The sequence below is a fragment of the Pocillopora damicornis genome, chromosome 2, assembly GCF_964200805.1.
Source record: "Pocillopora damicornis chromosome 2, jaPocDami1.2, whole genome shotgun sequence".
Taxonomy (NCBI): Eukaryota; Metazoa; Cnidaria; class Anthozoa; order Scleractinia; family Pocilloporidae; genus Pocillopora; species Pocillopora damicornis.
In genome coordinates, this window is record NC_142671.1 from 21,429,214 (window position 1) to 21,446,180 (window position 16,967).

General features: G+C 34.2%; 2 protein-coding genes across 2 annotated transcripts; one reads left to right on the top strand and one right to left on the bottom strand.

The window, feature by feature from the left end:
• Positions 1-393: 393 nt before the first annotated feature.
• Positions 394-6,755, bottom strand: LOC113683996 (ubiquitin-like domain-containing CTD phosphatase 1). The gene is made up of 10 exons (XM_027201287.2): positions 6,559-6,755; positions 6,203-6,294; positions 5,871-5,962; positions 5,216-5,331; positions 4,720-4,818; positions 3,846-3,883; positions 3,397-3,495; positions 3,179-3,292; positions 2,741-2,868; positions 394-1,412 (listed from the first exon to the last, which is right to left on the bottom strand). The coding sequence occupies exons 1-10, from the start codon at positions 6,722-6,724 to the stop codon at positions 1,400-1,402; spliced, it is 957 nt and encodes a 318-aa protein (XP_027057088.2). The 5' UTR covers positions 6,725-6,755; the 3' UTR covers positions 394-1,399.
• A 32-nt stretch (positions 6,756-6,787) lies between these two features.
• LOC113683959 (alpha-1,6-mannosyl-glycoprotein 2-beta-N-acetylglucosaminyltransferase) lies at positions 6,788-16,702 on the top strand. Its single transcript, XM_027201247.2, has 8 exons — positions 6,788-7,700; positions 9,252-9,349; positions 9,846-9,945; positions 11,519-11,649; positions 12,514-12,598; positions 13,192-13,281; positions 13,974-14,101; positions 14,622-16,702. Exons 1-8 carry the CDS (start codon positions 7,080-7,082, stop codon positions 14,830-14,832), a joined length of 1,464 nt encoding a protein of 487 aa, XP_027057048.2. The 5' UTR covers positions 6,788-7,079; the 3' UTR covers positions 14,833-16,702.
• Positions 16,703-16,967: the final 265 nt, after the last annotated feature.

The following is a 16,967-nucleotide window of genomic DNA, read 5'->3' on the forward strand; positions in this document are numbered from 1 at the left end:
GCCTTCCCCTTTGCAACTCTTTCCCACTCTACAGCCAATTATTCAATGCATACCAAAACAAGGTATTTGTTTAACAGCACTCCTTCAGCATAGACTGAAGTATAATCAGAGGTTTACAAAGTTTTTCCTTAAATGGATGCTGACGGCATAATAGGAGGCTGTGCTCATAAAGGGGCTGTAAGGTAAAACCCAAACACAAGAGCCAGCTTTAAAGTTGAACAGAAGGTGGGAAGAGGTCTTATAACCTGCTTTTAATGAAACATCTGTGTAATGCTTGAAATATTTAGTATTTCCTTTCTTTTGAAAGAACAGATCACCTCTTCCAAATTGCTCTGAATATACACAGTGTTTGTTTAGAAGGGTGGGAGGAAATGTTAACTGAAAAGAGCCCTCTTACTGGGAGGAGTGGGATTTTATTAGAAAAGGAAAAGTGATAGTACAGTTCTCCACTTACACACAAAGGTCGGCTATTAATAAAAGAGAAAATTTCTCAAGGGGACACGAGAGGTGGGAATTCTTCTCTGTAACATTTGATGGCAACTACCCTTTCCCACTCTGCTACATTGATTGGAACATATCAACTTGGTGGTCACCAGGCAATTGCTGAACCAAATCAGTGTAGCTACTTCTCTTGAACCTATATTTGGCCACTGCCTTGTAGTCTTTTAATTGCATCATTTAACAGATGGTTTGTGCACATACAGCACTTGATGAAAACATTACTGTTGGTGCCCTAGTACCACTTGATACTGGTCCCTCTTTTTTGGGTTACCAAGAGAGAGGCAGGGATGTAACCAAGAGTATGTAGTAGGGAATGACATTTTCCTGATGATATTTTCTACTCACTCATTAATGTATGTGTAATTTCTTATGATAAACAGAGGGCTTAGGAGTAATTGCTTACTTTAAGAAAACAATTAAATAACAATAGAATAATAATAATAATAAATTTGACAGTTATTGTATTTTCTGAAGAGAGCAAAGCTCCACAGACACACCCTGTACGTAACAAGCAAAATTGAGCTTTCAACTCCAGGCCTCAATTACTTTTAAAACCTGATGACAAATTCTGGAGAGAATTATTTGGACCAATAAACTCTGATGGGAATAATATCAACAACCATCAATATTTAACATCAGGTTGACTATAAAAGGTATGCATAAATAACTACATGTTAGCCTCCAGAGGAGTTTACAACACCAGTTACCCACGGTGGCTGATGTACAATTACAAAGCTTGTTGAGAACAAAGACAACACCATTTTTAAAACTTTCATCCAAAGTAAAAGTTATGTACAAAACTTTAAGCTAATCAGAATTTTTTTTTTCTTGTTTTAGACTTCCTGGAGTTGTCTTCATATCAACTGTCTTCATTTATATCAAAATTGAAAATTATTCATCATGGCTTGTAGCTGAAAAAAAAAAACAAACAAACTAATCAGTAACATTAGAAAGTAATCTAGGAATTCAAAAGCAAGTGACTTTAAAAGTTAGAAGGGTCCATCTAAATCAACACAATGTCCTTATACATGCTGGGGGACACAGTGGCCTATGATCAGTGTACTGGACTTTTGGTTTAAGATCACTGAGTTGTGTTCTGGGATAAGACACTTCACTCATAGTGCTTCTCCCCACACAGGAGTATAAATGGGTATTGCCAAATTGTCAGGTGAGAAGCCTAATGAAATGCTAGGGGGTAACCTTGCAATGGACTAGCATCAATCCCATCCAGGAATGATGAAATTGAGTGCAGAAAGTTGAAATTGAGTGCAGGAAGTTTAAGTTGAAATTATGTTGATTGACAGGTTAGTCGCAAAATCACAACAAAAGAGTTAAATTAATTCAGAGTTTGGGGGAGAATGCAAAAAACAAAAACACCCAACAAAGGGAAAACAACTTTCTTCAAGTCTGGCTTCCAAAAATGGATATAAAAGCATTAACAAGAGGTCCTGGATACAATTCTCTACAAGTTTTATGCAACAGTTCATAGGAAAGACTGGGAAGATTACAAGCATGATAGCTTTCATGTAATGCTTATTACTATTGACTGATACCTAACAAGATAAAGAATATAAATGATCAATAATTCTTCAGAGAGGTGTTAAGAGTTTGAAGAAAGTTTTTGAGGGAAAAGTTGGTACCTCTGGCAATAAGACAGAGGCCAGCAGCTGAACTAGTGAGCTATGGCACGAAATAAAAACAACTAAAAGCAAAAACAGTAATCTTTTTGCTTGTATATTATTAACTAATAATCACATTATTTTTCTTTTGCAATTTGAGATAAATCAGCACTCACTCAAAGACCACAAATTGCACTTGCCCTACAGGCTTATGCAATTTGGTTAGCCTTTGAAAAATTTACTCGAGCTGATTTATTGAACACACAACATGTATTTGTTTGAAAAAAAAAATTGGGTTTTGTTGCTGCACCTGGCACTTAAAAAAAAACTTAAATTAGCATTACTCTTTGATTGTAAATTCTTTTGGAAAGAGTAATTCATCATAATTACACAAAACAAAAATCACTTGCTACTGGTTCTAAGTATAACAGTATATATCTGTATACATGTCTTAGCATGTAGGGAAGACATGTGTGACTGTATACTTTAATAAACCCATGTTAGAGGGATCTTGTAACAAATTGAATAACAAATAAACATTCTTGAGTTATTATTATTATTATTATTATTATTATTATTATTATTATTATTGTACTGTACATATTAATTATCATACATACCTCTCCCAGTGCTTGTGGTTTAAATCACTAAGATCATCTAGTTTGGCAATCTTCTTCAAGTACTTTGTTAATTTTAACAGTTCTCTGTCTTTGTGTCTATTTTTGTGGGCTTCTCGAAAAGGTCTGATCTTAAAACAAAATGACAGCACAGTTGTGAATTAAGTACATTTGTAGGAAACAGCATGCATCTCACAGATAAAATCTGTTTCTTTTTAAAATCTTGCTAGTTTTTTGGCAATGGAGAACGTCATCTATATGCAACACTAAATAATGGCTTGAATTAAACATTGTATATGTACACTGTGTTTGTTTGTTTTCATTTCAATTATTCATTAAAAATAAAGGCTGTAAACAGGTGCAATTATTGATGATTCAGATAAAAAATAATCTTAATTTGAAACGTACCCCTAACAGAATACATGCACAATATAACTATACCTTCAAACCATTTTGTGGATTCATGAGGAAGTTTCTTCTGAGATCATCAAACATGATGGTGTTTTTGCTTGTGTATTCCTCAAACTTTCCCCATATAACACCAAGTGGCTTAGTCTACAAGAAAAATGAGTCTTAAGCAATTCAAAGATTGCATTAGTGACACAGAGCCACCTTTCCTACTTCACATTTCACTCAGTTGTTTAAATATAAAACTTTACCTCAATAAGCCCATATTTTGTTGACAGAACAGTAATCATTGCTCCACTGTCCAAAAGAAAGGAAATCTTGTAATTTGGATTGTCAAAAATACCAAGTTCCTGGAGAAAAATACAAAGTTTAATGAAACTAATAAGTTAGCATCATACTCATCATCACTATTAGTAAAACTAATATCATAATCATCATAACCATTGTAAGTTGTTGTTATAGTCATGTAGTTATCATAATAATTATGATGAGCATTACTATTATTAATTATTATTATCAATGTTAATTATAAAGTCAACTCTATTGTCATTATTGTAATTATTGTTTTCATTGTTATTACCATCATTATTATTATTATTATAATCATGACATAGTTTAAGATAAAAAAGATACACAGTTATGAAGAATTCAACAACTGTAAAACCGCAGAATATAACTTACTCATTTATAATTTCCTTACTTTCATTTTAGCCTCTATCCATTTCATACTGGTGGCAGCTATGTTACAAACAGCAGGAAAAATATTATTGGAATATTCAGTAAATACAATGTACTAAATCATTAATTATACCAAAATGAGCACTACACATGGTATTTACAACAGGCAGTTTCTTCCAAGTTTTAATTTTTTGTTCAGTTTCTTTACTTTACAGATTGACATAGTTTGCTGATTGTACAACTAGTCATTCCTTCTGTGGAGGATCAAACACCAGCCTCTCAAGAAGTGATGGAAATCACACTTTTCCTGAATAAGGTCATCCCTGACAAGGATTTATTCTCAAAAATTTCCTATGAGTTTTTGCATAACAAATTTACTTTCTTGTTGATTCTGTTGGTTACTTATTTTTTCAAATTTAAGAAATTCAGTGTAACTTTAAGTATACTGCAATGATTATAAAAATGAGCATCTTGGGCAAGGTGGTTATACACAGTAGCAAGAGAGCTACAAGTTTCAAAATGGCTGCACTGCATTTTGTCAATGTTACCAAGGAACAGGAGAAAATTCATGCTAGTAAGTTTGGCCTGACACTTTTCAAAAGAAAGATCTGAAGGTTTTGCTGATTTAATTAAATAAACCTATTAATTTCTAAAAATGGACACTGATTGCTTATCTCGATATGAGTAATCAAACAACCTATTAAAAACAGAACGGTTTCAACATCAAAATAAATATTTACAACATAATTTGAAAGCACCTACTATTCAATTATTATACTAAAACAATTTTTTACCTCAAGCTAAGTTAATATTGCTAAAAACTCCCCTTGGCTTTGTCTAGGGGAGTATTTATCAATATTTACTTCAGTCAATAACTGTTTAATACAGTCACTTACACCATATAGCAATGTCATAATGCTCATAGGCAGCAGTGAGAAAATCATGAAGATATGGTCTCATAAGTTCCACACCAGTCTCTGCAACTGATCTGTGATCTGAAATTAAATAGTTACATAATCTCTAGATCAATGTAATGGAGTTTAAGGTCCCTACTGTAAGTCACAGTTTTTTCCTCTTGGATTTACATGTACAGTTATACTGTATGGCCTAAATGTAAAGCATGCAGGTCATCAATCAGTGCAGAAAAATGAGGTTAGTAAGATATCTATTATATTTCTGAGTTCAAATAGAGGGAGAAGATTTTAATTCAAACAAAATTTTGATTGACCAATGATTTCCATAGTGCATGCTCTAACTGAGAGATACAATAAGTATCATTTTTAAAATCTGCAAACTGATTATTTAACTAAATCATCGTCGATGATAACTTTCATTGATGGAATGTGTAGCTCTTGTTTAAACTGATAAAGAAGTTAAAACTGATATACACACCAAATATTGTGTAATCAACATCAAGTACCAGTAACTTCTTTCCAGCTCTTGGTGGATTACGTATTTCCACTTTATATTCTGATATTCTTTTATCTATTTTGGCAAGATTCTCATCTCTGCAAAGATATAACATGGTTGGTTACCTAAAATAATATTAAAAGCCAAAAATTGTTCTTTAATCTATATTTTTACAACAAACTTACAGATTATAAATTCCACCAATTTTTATCTTTAAAAATTTAGCAATACATCATGGACTGCCATATGAAGCTCTGAGGAGTAAAAGAGTTTGTGTGGTTTATTCCCCAGAGCCTCTTTAAGGCAATTAATCAGTATTGCACTGTGCAAACTGTGTGTAGCCAATAAACATGCATGGATACAAAGAACATGGTATTGTTTTTCAATTGATAGGCAAGGTAAACAAGTACAGTGGTCTTTACCTCTCAAAATTTGAGCACCGTGGCCTACATTTTTCATTCCAAAATTTTGGTGTACAAATTATTCCTTTGGAGAAATTGGAGAAGTGAAAAATACATTTTTTTGACAGGAAAAAAAGATATGGCAAAAAGTGTGGGAATGAGGATGCAAATCTTGACCTTAAAAGTAATGACTAATGGAGCACTTTGATTCAATGTCATTAAAAAGGTTTACGTACCTGTTTTCTATTTGGATCTCTTCTTCCTCAATGTCAAAGTCATTTATTACTTGATTGTTCAATAACTCTTCGGAAGGAGAAATCACTTCAGCCTGTGAGGAAAATGCAAGCAACATGTTTGAAAAAAAAAACCTTTTTAGTGTTAGGTTTTCTTTCATCACCATAGAACACGGTGCACAGACTAAAGTTTTCAAAAATTGACACAGCTACGATATCTTCTTTTTTTTTTCAATTTGCTGAAAATTCAGGTCATCATAACATACTATTCACGTAGGTAGAGCAAGTTACCCAGGACTAATATTTCATATTTATAAAAAATTAACAAGCCGTACTAATTTTTCTTCTCTTGTTCCCATCATCATAATCTTTGTGTTAGACTTCAAATTTAAGGCGCTCAGGCGCACATCATCATCAGGAGTTTTCCCTGAAATGAAAAATACACCAGAAAACTGTTGTTTGGTGACAAAACAATTTGAAAAAGGCGCCTTGGAAAGAGATAGTGTTAATTTCAAGATTTACGGCGTATGTGTGAAAGCTGTATCTCATTTGAGGAACTCATCTCATTAAGAAACTTTCCTATCCATCATAACTTAAAATTTAACCACATTTAATTTTATAATTTACACACGCTTCCCTCTCAATCTGCAGCTCTACCAAATATTAATAGCGACTAACTTTTTTTTTTTACCTTTATATTTCAAACCTAACAGTTTCTGTCTTTCGGGTAAAACTCCGGTTTTTTCCTTAATCACCTCTTTTAGATATCCGACCGTGTCTGTCGGCGATAATTTGTCGATAGAATATTCTTTTCCACTCCATTTTATAGTAAAACAAACTGCATCACAAGCTGCCATTTTGTTTCTCGCAGCGTGGGCAAACCGAGTGAGAGTGGAAACAGGTAATGCGCTCAGCAATAAATTACACGCGCGCAAACACGGGAAACGGAAGCTGTATCTGCGGTAATGGTTGCTAGTTACAGTTGAAATCACTCCCCGAAAAATGTTTAGATGACCTTGGAAGTCGTTCCTGTAGGAAAACATATGCTACCAAGGATTCAAGATAGAGTTTGGTAGCAAGAAGGACCATTTTAAAGGGACTAACATGCATGTCTTAGCCCTCATTATTAGGAACGCCGGCTTCGCGTCCGCCATTATGGGTTCAACTGAGTATATCTTACAAAGTCATCCCTTGCTGTAGCAAGGAGTCAGTATGGTATTTTCCTCTTTGAACGCTGAAGCCATGATTTTCAAATATAGAGGGACTACTATACGTCTCTTTAGTACAAAACTGTTTATTTTGGTTATGGTGGGAATTGGAGCAGTTATTGCGGTGCTGACGCTACACGAGATCATTGCCTTCGACCCGTCTGGCAATATCGACCCTCCTCCTCATAATAATGGTTTTTATCTAAATCGGCCGCAGATCAATGCGCTTGTGACAACATCAATCGAAAACGCTATGAAAACTGAAGCAAGGAATGAAAATATAAACATCAATGTCCCGCAAGAGAGCTTACGTGTTACTACAAAGCGACCAACAATAAAAATTTCACTAAACAAAAGCGTTGAACCTGAGATTCAGAAACTTAGACATTTCGTAAAGAATATGAATGACGAACAGTACATCAGAAATGGCGACAAATTCGGTACGACTTTGTCTCCAAGTTCAATTGTGATCATTATTCAAGTGCACGATAGAAGTGATTATTTTTCTCATTTACTGAATTCTATGAGGCGCTCGAGAGGAATCGAAGATGCTTTGCTTATTGTCAGTCACGACTATCACTCCGACGAAATGAACAAACTGGTGGAATCCATCGACTTTTGTAGAGTAAGTGCCTTCTTTCAATTAACTTCATCCTTAGTCAGCGTTGGTTCTCATTTTAATTTAATTAGGTGATAAAACTGCTGGGAATTGATTACCAAAAGTGAGAGCTTTTCCGAAGAAAATGTTGACTTTCGACAAGTTTACCATAACTTGTTTCGCACTATGTTTACGACTTTTTATTGTAGGGATAAAGTTAAGCTTATGACATGCTCCTAATAATACCGGTAGATGGCTGAAAATCTTCCTTCATTTTGTCCCATGATATCGCTTTAAAACTTTAAAAACGACTTCCGCTGAAGTGTCCTTGATGCAATACCTCTTACTCGTAATTTATTGTAGTGGGTTTTTCCTTTTTAATACGTGGTCTTTTTCGTAGCTTAAAGGTGATTCTAACACCGCAGCGATCAATTTGGAGTGTTATTCCAAGGGGAGTCTAATTACGGAAAGCAAAACATGAAAAAAGTCGGAATCCTTCTTAACGTAAATTTTCCTCAAAGAATCAATTATTCATGTATCAACTTAGTGACGCCTCGCGTAAATTTATGTTGATTATTGTTTGCCAAAACAAAAGCAGCTGGAAACATATACCCAAAAACCAGAGTATACATTGCGATTACAAGAGATTATTACCGTAATTATTACCTACAATATACTCAGTAGACGCTCTCCTCACTGTTCAGAAAGGTTCATGAACCTCGGGGGGCTTTTGAGAGTAAGTTGTCACGCAATTATTGATAATTTTTTTAAAATCATTATGAAAATATACATGAAATTAATTGCTGAATGATTATCTTGGACAGCCCTCACGAGACTTTGATGAGTCAATTATGTCTCAAAATTTGAGTCAGCAAATTTAAGAAATGTTAGTGAACTTAGCTTGTTTCAGGTACATGTCAAATAGCACAACCTGTCATTTTTTGCATGTTTGTTTTGACTAAGTGCGAGCATGATACAATCTAGGGTTGATATTTTTGCTTTTGCTGTTGTTTAACCCTTTAACTCATCTGAATGACTAAAGAAGAATTTCTCCTTACAATATAACTACAACATCAAGCAGACAAGTGATGATAATAGAGAAAATGTCAGTTAGGGAATTATGAGTAGATCCAATACCAAATTCTCCAAACTAAAATCATGAGAATTGTATGGCAGGCAGTAACAAGAATAACTCAGAGGAGATCCTCAGAGTGAAAAGGTTAACGCATCTAGATGTAGGTAATGAAATCAACCTTGTTTCCTTTATGGCTGGCAGTTTACCAAAAAACACTGCCAGGTTCCAATGTTTTGTGAGTTTGTCTGACCAAGGGTTGTTCAGAGAGGGGTTTCTGTCGATGACAGTAACTGGAATTTAAACAAAAAGAGCAAAGTTACGCAGTGCATTAGTCATAAGAAGTAAAACTAAAAACAACAACAAGTATGATTTATTCCGATACCTAGATGATCCCACCACACAGTCAAGCATTGCTTCTTGTTATGAATCTAGATTCATAAAAAATTACTCCATATAGTTTAAATGTATTTTTTATCTTAATTTATTTTTTTTATTTTTTGCAGGTCATGCAAATCTTTTTCCCATTCTCATATCAGCTGTATCCAAATGAGTTTCCTGGAACTGATCCTAAGGACTGCCCAAGAGATATCAGACGTGAGAAGTGAGTACATCAAATTCATTTTTGGTATCTTCAACTTTTCAGATACCTCAAACATGGACAACTCTTTTGCTTGACATGGGACTTGTTACATTCACTGTAATGCTGGTAAAGCTCTCTTGAACTGCAGCATCACACATGCTTGACATGCATGCAATTTCCATACTGCACACCAAATAACACAGATTGCACCTGCATGTGATAAAAAAATGCACACGTGACTGTATACAAATGAGCTATTCAGTCTGAAAGATATTTATTCTAATTAACCCTTCAACCTCTAAGAGGCTGACTAGCATCTAATTTCTCCTCACAATACCACCCCTGAATCAAACATGAAGGTCACGAGAATAAATGAAATGATCACCAACTAAAGAAGCTCTACATTGCTGATCAAATTCTCCTTGTCAGCACCTTAGAAAATGTATAGAGAACAGTATAGAGAATATGCATACTGATGTTATAGTGTAAAGGATTAAAAGTGTATTTTCACTTTTAGAGCTAAAGAAATGAGCTGTATCAATGCAGAGACTCCAGATATGTATGGTCACTACAGACAAGCACCATTTACTATGATAAAACATCACTGGTGGTGGAAGGTAAGTTCACTATATCGCAGATTTACCCTCCTTTTACCTTGCTCCAGTTTCTTGAAAGAATGGATACATTTTCAAGGGGCATAAATTGCTGTTCAGGAGATAAGTTCTTGATCCTCTTAGTGGCGTCATTTCAGTAAAAGTAAAGTACACTCCTTCTTTCAAACAATCAGCTACGACATGCTGAAAGAAAAATGCTGATAGTACCATATAGGCAAGTTTCACAATGGTGACATATAGACCTTGTATGTGAAAAAGATGGTTTTGTTTCCTTTTCTGAATGTGCAATCGGTAGGGTCAACTTGGGAAGACACTGTTCAACTGTTCTTTGCTCACTTGTTTAAAAATTTTTATTTAAATATACACATTACTTATAATACTAACATTAGTGACATTTCTTACAATCTTACATTACTTAACAAAAACAAACTTTACTTTCAAAAACTAATACTACTTGCAATAGTAACTGTTACAATGCTTACAGCACTAACTTTACCTACACTACTAACACTAGTGACAATACTAACATTAGTGACATTTCTTACAATCTTACATTACTTAACAAAAACAAACTTTACTTTCAAAAACTAATACTACTTGCAATAGTAACTGTTACAATGCTTACAGCACTAACTTTACCTACACTACTAACACTAGTGACAATACTAACATTAGTGACATTTCTTACAATCTTACATTACTTAACAAAAACAAACTTTACTTTCAAAAACTAATACTACTTGCAATAGTAACTGTTACAATGCTTACAGCACTAACTTTACCTACACTACTAACACTAGTGACAATACTAACATTAGTGACATTTCTTACAATCTTACATTACTTAACAAAAACAAACTTTACTTTCAAAAACTAATACTACTTGCAATAGTAACTGTTACAATGCTTACAGCACTAACTTTACCTACACTACTAACGCTACATAATGTACTAAAAGCGTCATTACTTACAAGATTAAACATCACTTACAATGCTAGCATTGCAATTACTCTACAGTATGTAATACTGCAGAGAACAGGGAAGAAGAACAGTTGAGAAAACCAGCTTATTGCACAAAGTGCAAAAATAGCCTATGAACTCTTGTTGCATGGCTCATTATTATTTAACTACACTAATGGTAGAATGGTAAGAAGGGGAATTACTTAATATGAATAAAAGCTTCCCACTGTTTGTTTTACCAGTGTGCCATTTCTTTTGGCAATCAAAAATTCCATGTTAAGAGTAGCTTTTAATTTAGCATTAAAAATTCCTAAAGATGGTTTTGTATTATAGAGTTAGATATAGAACTTTGCAAGAAAAAGCATGTGGTTAATAACAATAAAGTCTTCATCAATATCAAATTTACCAAACAAAACATCTATCTTTGTTTGCTTACACATTATTCATCTTAAGCTTTAGTCTTTGGATAATGCACCTACAATGTCCCATTACTGTTACTAGTAGTCTTGGCATTTGCTAAGTACTGCACATATTCACAGTTTTTAAGATCATCTTCACTTCCTTTTTAATTACTCTTGGATTTATTTGTTAACCTGGATTGTGAATTTTTCTAAAGGCAAACACAGTATTTGACATGCTGAATGTTACAAAAGACTATGCAGGTCCAGTTTTATTCCTCGAAGAAGATTACTATGTCAGTCCAGACTTCTACCACATGTTAAAATTATTGTACAACAGCAAAATGAGGTTAGTTCTATTTAGGTAATTTGTTATTATTAACTGAGTTGATATACGTAATTTGGCCACTGTAAAGAGTTTCAAAGATGACTTTTTGAGCGTCAGCCCTTCGTCATAGCAAATGCATTTGCTACTAATGTTTAGGTCTAGTTTGTAAATCATATTGTTAGTAACACGTAATATAAATTTCTAGTTAGCATAGAGAGCATTAGCCTTGTTACACCAAACAAAAGTAGTCACAACAGCCAATCAGAGAAAAGGAAAATACTAAAGCCAATCAGAGGAAAGGAAAGGAAAATACTACAGCCAATCAGAGGAAAGGAAAATACTACAAGGAGCCTATTCGAATACAAATTTAACCCTTTAACTCCCAGATCAACTCTGTAATTCTCCTGACTTTCAATCGTATGATTCTTATGATGTTAGTTCAGAGAATTTAGCATTGGATCAACTTATCATCCCTAAATTGATATTTTTCTTTATTCTCATCACTTATCTGTTTGATATTTTAATGATATTGTAAGGAGAAATTCTGTCTTGGTCACTTATGGGAGTTAAAGGGTTAAGACAATCAATTGCCCCAAGTGCTGGATAACACTAGTGGCCATCTTCATGACTGAACATGTAAATTAAGCAAACTGCATTCAAAGATACATAATGGTGTTTTGTGACAGCTATGATTTGCATTTGTCAGGCAAAATGTGGGATAGGGATGTTAGCAGTTACATGTCTTCCAGAGTGGCACTTCAAACTCACTAAATAACATATCATAAGTACTGGTGTAATTCTTTTGTTATTCTTCTATTGTTAAAACCTGCCAATAAGGTTGTCTGTCAACATTTCTCAAATGTTTGTGCATTACTTGATTGACAGTGGTTGTAAGGAAGACTGTGATTTGATAACCTTGGGTACATACAGAGCTGTGGATAATTATGAGCTGAATGGTGCTAAAGACATGGTAAGGTGCTTTCACTTTTGGTATTCACTGTGCACAGACAAACTTGATGTTCATTCATGTACTTTTTATCACACTGTAAAATCACTGGCCAACTAACAACATGGGACAAAATAGTAGATGCATTGAGATGACATTAACCTTTAACTCCCAAGATCTGATTGTTAATAGTCCATTTTACAGTTGTGTGCTTGGTTGCCAAGCCTTTGAACAGGAGTGAGGCTAAGGGTGACCTTGTTATGTTACAAACCTTGCTGCTTTTGAAATGCAAATTAATTTTTTATCATGCTAACTAGATTCTGGTCTCTAACACAACAAGGTCACCTTCAGCCTCACTCCAAATCAAAGGCTTGGCAACTAAGTACACAACTGTAAAATGGCCTATTCTCCCCTCTAGCTTCTGCACATTTTCTTGTAAATTTATAATGAGAATTTGGAATTGAGTATTCTCATCACCTACTTGCTGGATAATGTATGGATATTATTGGGAGAAGTTACATGTTAATCACCTCTGAGAGTAAAAGGGTTAAATAATCTTGTTAAGTCTTTGTTGTAGGAGCTAAATGTTAAATCTTAAACAATTTTACCACATCCAGGCAGCCCTTTCAGTTTGGAGATCCCACGAACACAACATGGGGATGGCATTTGATAGAGTGACATGGAATAAAATAAAAAAATGTAGTGATGTGAGTGGGAATAATCATGTATACACATCATTTTTAATTTATTTTAGTTATTAAGAGCCTTTTGATATCATGGTAATTTTCACCAAACTTCATAGTACTATTCTATATTCTAGCATGCTACTTTTTTTTACACTTACTACTGCAGCAACAGTACACAAAATAAATCCAAAACTCCTACCCCCTCCCCTCCCCTTCCCCCTCCCCCCACAGTTATGGGTTGTTTAAAAGGCCCAGGAACAGACTTGTTTCCACGTAAGTGTTACAACTTACTAGGTTAAGGGTGACTGCTATGAATTTGTGTGTGTACAATTAAGAGTTTTAAAACCTGACCCTGCTATGCTCAAGAACAAAAAATGCTGCCTTTTTGTTAGCAGCAGGAAGGAACATACTTTTACACCCACTGTAGCTAGAAACAATATTATATGATAATTTTTAAGTGTCTACCAACCATTATTAGATACTCCAGAACAACTCATGCATTTACATGTAATTTTACCCTACATGCATGATGTGAGATGATGTGTGCACATGGTCCCATGAATTTGTGTAGCATTAAGATAGAGTGTACAAAATGGACATTCAAAGATTATTTCTTCTACTTATTGGTCATCATGTATTTTTTTAATCTGCAATTGCCTTTGTGAGGATGTCAATTTGCATGACCTGATCAAGAAGTCACTCAATTTTTATAGGTTTTTTGCAAGAGCTATGATGAGTACAATTGGGATTGGTCTTTGATGAAGATAAGTGTTTCCTGCTTGCCACAGCCATTCAAGTCACTCATCCTCAAGGGCCCAAGAGTTTTTCACCTGGGAGAATGGTAAAGTTGATCTTAGGATATTCAATCAGTATACTTAATGGCTACATCATACATATGGAATTAGTGTATGTACATACCTTACGTATGAAACTGCATTTTATCCTGGCTGTGATTGTTATCTGTGTTACTCTTTCTTCTTTGTTGTTTGTTGTTTATTTTTTTAACCTAAGAGCAAGCCCTCATTCTAAGCACTTTGACACAAGCTTTTCACTGATAATGAAGTGTTAGACCCCCAGTAAATCTCTCCCTGACTCGTCTCAAACATTCCTGGATGCAGAGAAATGCACGTCTTGAGGGCTAATAAGGAGGGCTTTTTTTATAATGTGATTATTATGATAACATAAGTTACTGTTTGTTATTGTCTTGAGTGCTAAATTTATGAAGGCCCTCCATTTTTATGATGTGATTATTATGATCACATAATTTACTGTTTGTTATTGTCTTGAGTGCTAATGAGGAGGACCTTCCATTTTTATGATGTGAATATTGTGATAATATAAATTACTCTTTGTCATTACAGTGGTCTTCATCACAAGAAAACTGATTGCAAGATTGATGCTACTGTGCAAAAGTTCCAAACCATCATAGAGAAGAACACAAACAGCCTTTTTCCACCCTCCGTGAACATACAGGAAGGCGACCACAATCTAGCTTCTAAATTTAGTCCTAATGGAGGATGGGGGGATACAAGGGATCATGCACTGTGTTTCCAGTTAATGCAAAAGAGATGATGCACAATAAAGGACCCAAGTGATTTTTGGGTAATGCGAATTCATACTCTAGGAGGAGGTAAATTTAAGGTGTTTTGTTTAATAGCAGAATGATCAACTTCTAGTCTGCTATTCCATGGATCAAAACCAATGCTATGGAATTAAAGTGATGAACTTTTAGCAGGTAACAAATAGAAAGTATTTTTTCTAGATTAATGATAAATTCTCTAATGGCTGATGTTCCAGTTGTTTTATAATATTTGTTTGTTTGTTTGGTTTTTTTTTTAATCCATTACCTACCAATCATTCTAGATTCTAGAAATTTAAGGTTACACTAATTTTTTAGATGTAAGTACTCTTGTAAACAATGTATTTAAAACAAAGCAACTTTTGCATACCATCCTGTGAATATTAGGTAAGTTTAGGAGTCAGAAGCCTGGTCCAGAAGGAACTTATCACTGTTTTTTGTGTGTGTGCATAAAGGCTTTGCTAACAGCTTGCCTCTACCCATTTATGATTTTGTGTTGGATAGACACATTGTGAGAGGTTACATGTAAGTGTCCTATTCACTGAAAAAGCACATGCCCCAACTGATTGTCCAACGTGGACGGTAGGTCCCAGGCACTACTGGTAATCTCTGTGCCAGTCCATCTCTTGCCACAGAACAATACAGAAGTTTACATAACAGATGTGTAGTAATCTCTGTGCAACTGTTATGGTGTAAGTGTTAGGTTTTTGGATATGAATTGACAGCTGAATTCCTTAATAACTTTTCAAACCATGATTACACTGGAACAAATTTCAAAGTTATTGTTCTCAACAAGACATGCACATACATTTGAAGGATCCATTCAATTTTGTTTCGTTTTTTGGTGGAATTAACTTCACTTCCAATTTTGTCTTCCAAAAGGTGCATTCAGTTTTGGCGTTAAAAAAAAAACAGTAATAATTTCCATAAATGGTGCCATTTGGCATCAGAATGGGGTCACTCCACAGTTTATTAAAGTAAGAGAGCACAACAATGTCAGGAAGTTATTGTTTTCGTTGATGCTTAAAAAAGGAAGTGGTATCTAATGTAGACCTATATCCCAATCACAACAAAGCATACATGTAAGTTTACGTGTTTTACAACTGTTTTGTTAATATGGTTTGAAATCGTTCTCTTTAAAGAAGCTGTTTAAACCACTGTTGGTCAACTTCAAATTCAGCACGTTGAAAATACGAGTTTAAGACTGCTGGTACATGAAAATGATGGAAAATTCTATTTTAGTACTTTGTTTCTGATTTTCATTCAGTTAAACCCAGTTTAACTAAAGATGGTATATTATATTATATTATATATTATATAAGAGTCTTTCCATCTCCTACTGTGATGTATTCAAAAAGTTAGGGTTTTTAGTAACATAATATATACATATATATATATATATATATATATATATTTATATGTTAATCACTTATCACTTCTGGGAGTTAAAAGGTTAAGAGCTTCAACTTTCCTTAGGCAACTAGTTGATCTTTAATACTTGTTGGACTTAAAAACTGAACCGCTTAAGTTCATACTTTTGCAAAACAATAATTAAATTTAAATTTCAAGATTTAACGCTATGTAAAATTTTCTAATGGTATGTGCATATCTGGATGTAAAGGATGAGTCTTGTACAAAATGTACAAAAGTTGGCGTCAGGTTTCTTGAACGTTTGCCTTTGACTTTTGGAATTTGACGTCATAGGATAGGATCAGATTTGGGCAATGGATATCTTGATTGCAAATTAAGGCTGATAATTAAATTAAATGTTATTTATTGAAGTTATCTGAAGCACGGGGAAACAATTTTGTATTGCAATTGAAATAATGTTCACGTTTGAAACGAATAAAACAAACTAACAAATTGGTTTGATGTTAATAAGTTCGTTTTTAGTTGTAGTTTTTTTGTGTTGTAAAGTATGCAAAAGAAAAGGAAATTAAATGTTAAACTTAGACTACGAAAAGTCATTCCTTCCTTTACGACGAAGTCTGTCGCGCGAGTGAAAAAAAATTAGTGAAAGAAACATTGATGTTAGCGCGCCTCATTCCCAGAGTTCCAAGCGGCGCGCTAACATCATTTACCTTTTCATTATGTTTTGACAGACTTCGTCGGAAAGGAGGGGCTGCTC

What these genes read in the sequence shown, in the direction of transcription:
- LOC113683996 (XM_027201287.2), bottom strand. Translation starts at nt 6,724, where the DNA reads ATGGCAGCTTGTGATGCAGTTTGTTTTACTATAAAATGGAGTGGAAAA. An exon ending in GAACAAGAGAAGAAAAATTA is followed by an intron (nt 5,963 to 6,202) that starts GTACGGCTTGTT and finishes TTTTCCTCACAG; the next exon opens with GCTGAAGTGATTTCTCCTTC. An exon ending in GAGATCCAAATAGAAAACAG is followed by an intron (nt 5,332 to 5,870) that starts GTACGTAAACCT and finishes ATATCTTTGCAG; the next exon opens with AGATGAGAATCTTGCCAAAA.
- LOC113683959 (XM_027201247.2), top strand. Translation starts at nt 7,080, where the DNA reads ATGGTATTTTCCTCTTTGAACGCTGAAGCCATGATTTTCAAATATAGA. An exon ending in AAATAAAAAAATGTAGTGAT is followed by an intron (nt 13,282 to 13,973) that starts GTGAGTGGGAAT and finishes CAATTTTTATAG; the next exon opens with GTTTTTTGCAAGAGCTATGA. An exon ending in GTTTTTCACCTGGGAGAATG is followed by an intron (nt 14,102 to 14,621) that starts GTAAAGTTGATC and finishes TTGTCATTACAG; the next exon opens with TGGTCTTCATCACAAGAAAA.